The 8,886-nt window shown below is 36.1% G+C and overlaps 2 protein-coding genes across 4 annotated transcripts; both read left to right on the forward strand.

Moving 5' to 3' along the window:
• Positions 1-142: 142 nt before the first annotated feature.
• LOC21402639 (eukaryotic translation initiation factor 6-2) lies at positions 143-2,367 on the forward strand. Of its 3 annotated transcripts, XM_024165412.1 has the most exons (8): positions 143-311; positions 590-663; positions 825-921; positions 1,020-1,105; positions 1,209-1,253; positions 1,363-1,493; positions 1,603-1,713; positions 1,802-2,367. In XM_024165412.1, exons 2-8 carry the CDS (start codon positions 654-656, stop codon positions 2,057-2,059), a joined length of 738 nt encoding a protein of 245 aa, XP_024021180.1. In that variant the 5' UTR covers positions 143-311; positions 590-653; the 3' UTR covers positions 2,060-2,367. The 3 variants fall into 3 exon arrangements, with proteins under 3 accessions (XP_024021180.1, XP_024021185.1, XP_010087500.1); XM_024165417.1 differs by lacking the exon at positions 143-311 and having other exon boundaries at positions 490-663; XM_010089198.2 differs by lacking the exons at positions 143-311; positions 590-663 and having other exon boundaries at positions 815-921.
• A 1,178-nt stretch (positions 2,368-3,545) lies between these two features.
• LOC112091541 (altered inheritance rate of mitochondria protein 25) lies at positions 3,546-8,483 on the forward strand. Its single transcript, XM_024165472.1, has 12 exons — positions 3,546-3,611; positions 3,905-4,499; positions 5,201-5,287; positions 6,001-6,042; positions 6,177-6,221; positions 6,704-6,769; positions 6,855-6,911; positions 7,021-7,082; positions 7,235-7,355; positions 7,633-7,710; positions 7,823-7,929; positions 8,048-8,483. The coding sequence occupies exons 2-12, from the start codon at positions 3,927-3,929 to the stop codon at positions 8,076-8,078; spliced, it is 1,269 nt and encodes a 422-aa protein (XP_024021240.1). The 5' UTR covers positions 3,546-3,611; positions 3,905-3,926; the 3' UTR covers positions 8,079-8,483.
• Positions 8,484-8,886: the final 403 nt, after the last annotated feature.

Raw genomic sequence — 8,886 nt, forward strand, 5'->3', positions numbered from 1 at the left:
CACATACACAACTTAAATTATAACTTAAACACGACTAAAAAACATAACTCATATAAGCAAACTAAACAGACATAAAAATATTTTAAAAAAAAAATCAATATATTAAAAATGAAGACAAAGACACTTCAAAAAAAAAAAAAAAAAGAGAGAGAAAGGACCCGGAATCTAAAAAAAAAAAAAAAAAAAACCCTAACCAAAAACAGTTGCCGTCATCTTATCTTCTTCTACAACTCTGAGTCTCGACTTCCCCATCTCCTCTCACTCGGATAAGCAGCGGCGCTCCGGCCGTCCGGCGACCTCCCCTCTGTCAGGTTTTTTCTTATCTTGGACCTCTGTTTTGTCTTTTTCTATAGAATTGCTTGAAGTCTCACCAGCCCCTTCAATAATAATAATAATAATAATAATATTAACAATAACAATTCCAATAAAAACAAATAAATAAATAGAAGGGACTAATCAATCTCACAGCACAGCGCGGCACAAAAATTGTCAAACCCTATTTATACTAGAAGACGCCTCTATGATCTTAAACCCTAAAATTGAAACCCTCTTCCTTTTGCTTTCTTCCTCTTACTTGCGCAACAAACAGGAACGCTCTTTCTCACTACAATCCCTAAGTCGGTGGTCTTCCTTGCAAATTGCCATCAACAATCATGGCGACTCGTGAGTTGTCTTCTTCTCCTCTTTTTTGTTCCTTTTGAAATAATTATAATGATTTTGTGTTTAGTTTAGTTTTGTTTTGTTTATATTGGTCGGATTAATAAGAAGAAGATTGAAACAAATATGATGATGGTGGTGATGATGATAATGATTGATGGTATCAGGGCTGCAATTTGAGAACTCGTGCGAAGTTGGAGTGTTTTCGAAGCTCTCGAACGCTTATTGTTTGGTCGCCATTGGTGGTTCTGAAAACTTCTACAGGTTGGTTTGTTTTTTGTTTCTTTGTGTAATCAGCCTTTCTTCTTTTGTTTTTATTAGTTTTAATTTTGAGAATGAATGAATGAATGAATTTGGTGCAGCACATTCGAATCGGAGTTGGCTGATCACATTCCGGTTGTTAAGACCTCCATCGGCGGCACTCGTATCATTGGTCGCCTTTGTGCCGGTACTACCACTACTTTTTTCTTGTGATTATCTTCTTCTTTTCAATTTAATCTTTTCTATGTTTGATTGTTTTCTCTCTAAATCTCTTTTGTTTGTATTTTCAGGAAACAAAAAGGGTCTTCTCTTGCCCCACACTACTACCGACCAAGGTACTCTTATGTTTTCTATCTTATGTTTTCCATGTTTTTCTTTTTCATTTGTACTGTTATATTAAGTTACTAGTACTAATACTACTACTACTATTACTACTAATATCAGAGCTTCAGCACCTGAGAAACAGTCTTCCTGATGAAGTAGTAGTTCAGCGCATTGAAGAGAGACTTTCTGCTCTTGGTAATTGCATTGCTTGCAATGACTATGTTGCTCTCACCCACACCGATCTCGATAGGGTCTCTCTCTCTCTCTCTCCCCTTATTTTCTCTGTTGTCTTTAACTTTTATACCATTCATCTTTCAACACTAACACAGCTCTTCTTTCTTCCCTTTCAATTTTCATCAGGAAACTGAAGAAATGATTGCGGATGTTCTCGGAGTTGAAGTTTTTAGGCAGACAATTGCTGGAAATATTCTTGTTGGCAGTTACTGTTCCTTCTCCAACAAGGGTGGCCTGGTAATTACTTATCACAAACAAACATTATGCTTTTCGTTTCCTTGCGTGGCTGGCGCGTTTATTTTTCTAATTAAAATGTTGGACGCAGGTTCACCCTCACACCTCTGTTGAAGACTTGGATGAACTTTCAACGCTTCTTCAGGTACCTTTGGTAGCCGGGACTGTCAACCGGGGTAGTGAAGTCATAGCTGCAGGCATCACGGTGAATGACTGGACGGCATTCTGTGGCTCAGACACCACTGCAACTGAACTCTCAGTTATTGAGAACGTCTTCAAGTTGAGGGAAGCTCAGCCTAGTGCCATCGTTGATGAGATGAGAAAATCTTTGATTGATACTGTTGTCTGAATGCTAATTTCGTGCTCGCTACCTTATTATTTGTTTGATGACGATAGTTCTAAAGCACTTGATTATTACTTTTCAGTTTCGCTTCAAAGCTGCTTTGGGTTTTCTGGTTCATAACAACTTTTTATTCCTGTTTAAATGCGACTCTGTAAACCAATGGCCTAAGTGATCTTCAGCAATGTGGTCATGGGCTAATTGGGTGTCTATGATGGGTGTAATATATGGTGCGCATTAGAGAAAGCTGTAAGAATATTACTGTGACATGTTATTATGTTCCGGGGTTATATTATTGTGATTGCTTCGACTCTTAAGACAGAGAAAGCTCTAATGTTAAATATCTACAGAGAGATCTGCAAATGATAGATGGGACTCCATATGTGAAGGGAGAATGGCAAAACTGAATTGGTTATGAAAATAAATTTTGCAGACTGTTGAAGTTCTCGTAACTAAAGACTCGGTTTGTTTCTCAAGTTAAAAGATTTGGTAGGCTGAAAGTTTTACATTTTAATTTTACTTCTAAAGTATAAAGTTTGAGAATGGATATAGACCGAAAATTCAGGATGATATGCCACGGACATGTCCAATAACAATCAGAAATGTGATGATTTTGCTTTGCTTTTTAGATTTCATCTAATTATTTGTTTTCTACACATAATAAATCTTTAAAGAATTTGTACCATTCTTTTTCTTGCTCTCCTGGGAAGAGAAAACTAGTATTTTCAATTTCCCCAGTCTATCAATTATTCACCATTTTTTTCCCCATTAAGTATTTACTATCAATTTATAGTCGCATGTACTTTGCAGCATTCATTGAAATCTAGAGGGGAAAAAAAAAAAAAAAACGGATAAGAAAAAGGATTTTATGTTAGTGTAAAAAAAACCTTTACCAAATACCATAATGCACAGTATTCGTATTAAATTATACTAAAATAAAAAAGGCCAAATAATTCTGCGTTAAGTTTAATAAAGAAGTGATGATATGAGTTGTTTTGTGTTTATCAAAGAAAAGTAAAAGTAAAAAACGACAGCCCAACTAGGTCGTAGGCAGTGTGTGGGCTTGTAAACCGTAGAAGTCAAGTAAGAGATGGTAGGCTATCTAGCAAAATTTCTAGTAGAGTTTAAATATAGCCAAATTTTTAAAATTTTACAAAATAGTAAAATTTTGATATTATTAATTATCATATTATTATGCAGTACAACGAGTGGCATTATTATAATAATGATTTTGTTATTTTTGCTCTATTCTATTATTCTGAAAATTTTGCTAATTAAATCAATGTATGAAGTTTTGCCATCTGGTGTAATTATCACTGGGGCAATAAACCTGGAAGGCCCACTTTTGACTTTAATGGGCCAACTTCTGTTGAGCTCCGAACGCCAAGAGCACATGAAAGTTAGGCCCAAGCCCCTGCGACAAAGATTCACGAGTAGTGTCAGAAAGTGAGAGAGAGAAGACGGTCCGAAGGCGACCTCCATGGAGGAATGAAGAATTGAGTCAAAGAGTCAGAAGAGTAACTTCAAAGAACAGCATTCAAACCTGAAACATACAACTCTGGTAAAGCTCTACTTTCTTTCTACGCTCAGATTATTGCTTTCACGTCTTCTGCTGCTCATTCATTGAGCTTCTGTTTGGATGCCGGGAAAAACACCCAGAAAATAAGTTTGAACGCAAGTTTTTTTCTTTCTTTTCCTCCTCACTTTTTCTTGTCTTTAATGCAATATTATAGCTACGCGATTATCTCTATACCAGACTGATTGGAGTAGGAATAACAGCTCCCGACATTTTCTCTTCTGTTCTTTTGGAATTCATCATCTTGATTTTTTTTTTAATTTTTAATTTTTGTGCAGAAATTTGAGAATTTTATTCGAGATGAATTGGAGAAATTGGCGTTGCATTGCGAGGATTAACAGGTCCGCTAGAGAGATTTCGAGAATCGATTCCTCATTGTACTGCGTAAAAAGAAATCATCAAAATGGTGTTTTCAATGGCGAAAAGGTTCAAGTCCTTGGAGGTTTGCCGTCTCCGGCGAAGTCCAGTGGCTCAATGGCTGGGGATTCAGGTTTTCAAGAAAGTTTGATCGGATCAAGAAAACCGTTTTGGGGATTTAGGTTACTGAGTTTCTTTGGAGCGAATTATCTTCAATCGAAACCGAATTCTTTGATCGTGTCTCGTCAATTTGGAAAGAATGTTGGGGACGATTCTCGCTTGGAGAGAGGCTTTCTTGTACAGCTCTGGGTTGCAGATAGCAAAATGGAGGATTCCAAAAGGAAAAGGGGAAGAAAACGGGTCTACGGGCATCGTGGTCCACCGACATACGACAACCATCGTCTTGGCAGATGGTTTTCAGGTTCATCTGTTGCTGAAGAGAGTGAAGGAGTTATGCAACAACCACCTCTTAGCCAATCGGTTTCTGGTTTTCTGAGGCCAGAATCTCCAGAAGAGGTAAAGTTTTGAGTCTTTAATTATATAATTACTTATCTGTTGAATTGAAAGTGGTAGTTTTTTTGATCTATGAACATCCATAAATACCTCCTTTCAGATAATTTACGAGTTCCAAGCGGTCAAATCGAATTAGTCGCATCCGTCTGCCCGCTTAATGAATCTTCGGTTTATTTATTTATTTATTTATTTTTCAAAATTTAGAGCTTGTTTGATAGGAGGGAAAAGTGGAAGGAGAGAGAGGGATGGGGCAATTAGTGAAAGGATTTTATGACATAGTTTGGGAATTGGGAGAAAGGATTAAAGGAGGGAATGGATTGGGTGAGGGATTCGAAATCCTCCAAAGAGTCCCAATTTTGATTGGGAAGGATTGATGGAATATATCCATTTGGTGTCAAATTACTTTTTATTTATTTTATTTTTTAAGGGAGAGTTTCATTAAAAAGAAAAAGTTACATTGTAAGTATGAGGACAATAATTTGTCAACTAGAATATAGAAAAGACCTATACAACCTAAAACAAACAGCACATAGTGATATAATAGTGACTTGAAACGCTTTTTCAGCTCAACATGATCATAGGTAACAGGAACTCTTTGAATGCTTTAGTTGTTGAAGCCCATAAGGATGCTAGATATCTGACTTTTGGGTTTCTCAAAAGGAGTTATTGAATTATCTCATTTGTTACTCATTTATTTTTGATAGGCCCGGGTAGCACCTCTTCTTTCAAGATCAAATTTGCTGATTACTAGGGATATAGAGTGGGCAAATCTTGTCCTTGGTTTTGAGCAGGTAATTCTTTTTCAGAACATTTTTGCTAGATTGCACATATTGTCACACTAAGAAGAATGGAAATGGAATGTTCCACTTTGAAGCTATACGGTGAAATCTGTATAACTGGTACCATTATAGAGCTGAATGTGTTCCAATTTATTTTTATTTCGATGATGTTGTAAAGTGTGAAATTTATGCTTTCCCCTGCTGGTTTTTACATCAAATGTTTTTTAAGCTTCAAGTTAGGCTGTGGGAGTTTGTAGGGAGCCCAAACACGTTTTTTGATGGTTGGCTGAGTATTTTTACCTGGAGTCTTGTATTTCATTTGGTTGTGACATTTTGAGTAAACAGACACTAAAACAAGGTTTAACAGATGTTTGCCTCTTTTTTATTTGTAATCTACAGTTCCCTGCCATATTTCGTCAAACATCACTTTGGCAGAATTGAAGCCATGTTTTGAGATTTCTTTTGAAATTTGTTTCTACATTGAATTTTACAATGCACTATTTATATCATCAAATTGCTATCGTTTTTGTTTAATTCATTATTTTGATTCCTAGTAATAAGCGCTATTTATATCATCTAATTGCTATCTTTTTTGTTTAATTCGTTATTTTGATTCCTAGTAATAAGCGCTATTTATATCATCTAATTGCTATCTTTTTTGTTTAATTCATTATTTTGATTCCTAGTAATATATCCTTTACACATTTTATTTGATGATATTCCAGGAAAACCGGTATGCAATTGTAGATGTGTGCTATCCCCAAGCAGTGAGTTTATTTATTTCACTCCTGAATTCGTAGACACTAGTTTTAAACATAAGGATGGATAGTTCCCAGACAGTTGTTTGACCTTACACTATAAGCAAGTTTCTAGTACTTACAGAGTTATGGTTGTTTTGCAGCCTGTAGGTTTTATTCGTGAGCAGAGCAATGTTATTGCCAGACAGGTAAGTTTTGTAGTTCACCTCCCCCAACAACCCCCCCCTCCCTTAATAACGATTTGAGTATTCTTTGTTTTTTTTTGCTAGTTGTTGGATCATGTATGCTTTTTGCGGAATGAGCTTCTCGTTGTGATATTGGATAATAATATATTTTTTTTGAAGTTCCTTTATTCTTTATTCTTTTTTTTTCCCCTGTTGTTAAAATTATTTTCATGTGAAGTTGTAAAACTACCTCTTTCTGAGTAGCGATCTGTAAATTGCAGCATAAAAATTATTCCTGCTTGTTTAATGAAAGATTTCCTTTGTTCATACTTGTGTAGAAAGTTTCACATCAAATCGGGGGGCAAAATAGCTTCCGAATGTGTTAGATCTTGGAGAATATGTTGGTCCATACTTTTGTGAATATTCCATGTGACGTATCTTTGATCTGTATTACTGCAATTTCCTTAAATATTCTTCCATGCTGAATGTTCTTTTTCATTTTGAAGTTTCTCCGCTTGAGGCGTCCTTTTGTTGCTTACATAACTGATGCAATGGGTAACGAGCTCTTTAGGGTGAGGTTTTGTCTTTTCTTGAAACCCGACAAGTTGTTTGCTATTCCTCTAGTGAGATATTGACATCTTTATTTACTATTATTAGGTTCGAAGGCCTTTTTGGTGGATAACCAGCTCAATATACACAGAGATCAATGGTAAGGTATGTTGTTTCGGCCTGTATGCTAAGCGTTATGCTATATGTGTTTGATATTTTTAGTTCGTATTGCAGTTTGGCTTCTGATGCGCATCATTTGTTTGTTAATTAATAGGAAGTTGGCGTGGTTCACAGACGATGGCATTTGTGGAGGAGGATTTATGATTTATATCTAGGGTAATTCTCCTTTTCTTCCCCATCTATCTTTTAGAATACTTGAATCTAAAAGCAATCAGGTTGCCTGATGATTGAGTTTATTCTTTAGTTTCTATACACCTATAGCTTGCTGTCACTTATGCACTGCCGCTTAAGTGTCAAACATTTTGTAGGAACAAGCAGTTTGCGGTGGTTGAAAATCCTGGCTTGTGGAATTGGACTTTTACTTTAAAGGACATTGATGGCAAAGTTCTGGCTGAGATAGATCGTGACTGGAGAGGCTTTGGCTTTGAGGTTATTTCTCTTCTATCCTTAAATTGTTAATATTAATCTGTTTCTAATTATTGCAATCACTTATAATATTTGGTATCCTTTAAAACAGAACAAAACTCGAGTTTTGTTCGGTTTAATTATGCATCATGGTTATTGCCTCCCGAAGAGCATGCCTTCACTACACGATTTTATATCATTTTTTGGCTTGTTTCTGAATGTCAAGCCAAATTTGGCTCTTCTGAAGAACAAATTGAAATCATATTAGTCTAATATGTTTTCTTAATTTGATATGATACAGCTTTTTACTGATGCTGGTCAATATGTGATCCGCTTTGGTAGTTCAGATCCAAGCTCCAAGACTGGACGTGCTAGAGCGGTAGACACTCATACCAAGATAGTTTTTTGATTTTTAAAATTTTTCTTATTGTTTCTCACTCATTGTTTGGTTGGTTCTTTATTCAACCTTCTATATTCTCTTCTGGTTGCAGGTCCAAGATTTGGAAGTGACCCGTCCTCTAACATTATCGGAGAGAGCTGTGGCTGTTGCTCTTGCCATATCATTGGATAATGACTATTTCTCAAGACACGGTGGCTGGTAAGCTAAATGGTTGTTCCTTACAGACAATGTGGCTGGTTAATATGATTGATAGGATGCAAACCGATATTGTTTTTTGTGCTTTCTTCTCGCTCCTTCACTTTTGATTCTTCCCCAGGGGATTACCTTTGGTAGCTGTCGGCGAGTAGATCCGGTTTAATGTACAGATGAGCGTACACATGTTTCTTCTTTCCTTTTCGTTATTGCACGACTCTCAATTCAAATTCAAACCTTGGGCGAGCAACAAATATTTCTATGGAATCATGAATGGCGTTTTGTTGTTGTTGTTGGAGAACCAGATTTGTAAGACAATCAAATGCTAACATCTTTCGACTCTTGATTGTACTGTTCAAAGGAATGTTCAACTTTTTGGAGCCAAATACGAGGAAGTTATAGATGAATTCAGAAAGGCAATGTAAAGTTTCTTTGAAGAGGAATAACAACTTGTGATACTATCATTTTGTTAAAAGTTTCCTACTCTGTTTCTCGGTTTGTATTCCAGCACATGGATGGTAGTGTTGCCAGTGATACGCTCCTAACCTAAAATTAACGACGTCCCACTCTCGCAGCGATCATAATTGATGAAATGTTACTTTTGTTCGGAGATAATATGCAAAAAGAAAATGTTGAACTGTATATTATAACAAAGGAGGTCAATGGTAAACGCGCGCACACTTTTTTTTTTTTTTTTTTAACTTGTAATTAGATCGAAACTTAAAAATGTTTAGGTCATTTACAGCAGACATAGGATCTTAATAGGAATTACACAATACCATGTTTAGGTCATTCCGAAAGAAGCAACTCGAAATGGCATGTCACGGGCTTGTAGGTTCCTGAAAAATGAAGCATCAACATGCACATACATACAATGTTTCTTCTTTAGAATGATTTGACGTGTTTACCCGGATGCTATTAAAATGCCTCTACGTTGCAGAATCTCATCATCACCACGGAAGT

This window comes from Morus notabilis, unplaced genomic scaffold, assembly GCF_000414095.1.
Source record: "Morus notabilis unplaced genomic scaffold, ASM41409v2 Scaffold201, whole genome shotgun sequence".
NCBI lineage: Eukaryota > Viridiplantae > Streptophyta > Magnoliopsida > Rosales > Moraceae > Morus > Morus notabilis.

Coding starts and splice junctions, on each gene's coding strand:
- LOC21402639 (XM_024165412.1), top strand. Junction 1,254..1,362: donor CCACACTACTACCGACCAAG/GTACTCTTATGT, acceptor TACTAATATCAG/AGCTTCAGCACCTGAGAAAC. Junction 1,494..1,602: donor CCCACACCGATCTCGATAGG/GTCTCTCTCTCT, acceptor AATTTTCATCAG/GAAACTGAAGAAATGATTGC.
- LOC112091541 (XM_024165472.1), top strand. CDS start 3,927: ATGAATTGGAGAAATTGGCGTTGCATTGCGAGGATTAACAGGTCCGCT. Junction 7,083..7,234: donor ATTTATGATTTATATCTAGG/GTAATTCTCCTT, acceptor AACATTTTGTAG/GAACAAGCAGTTTGCGGTGG. Junction 7,356..7,632: donor GGAGAGGCTTTGGCTTTGAG/GTTATTTCTCTT, acceptor GATATGATACAG/CTTTTTACTGATGCTGGTCA.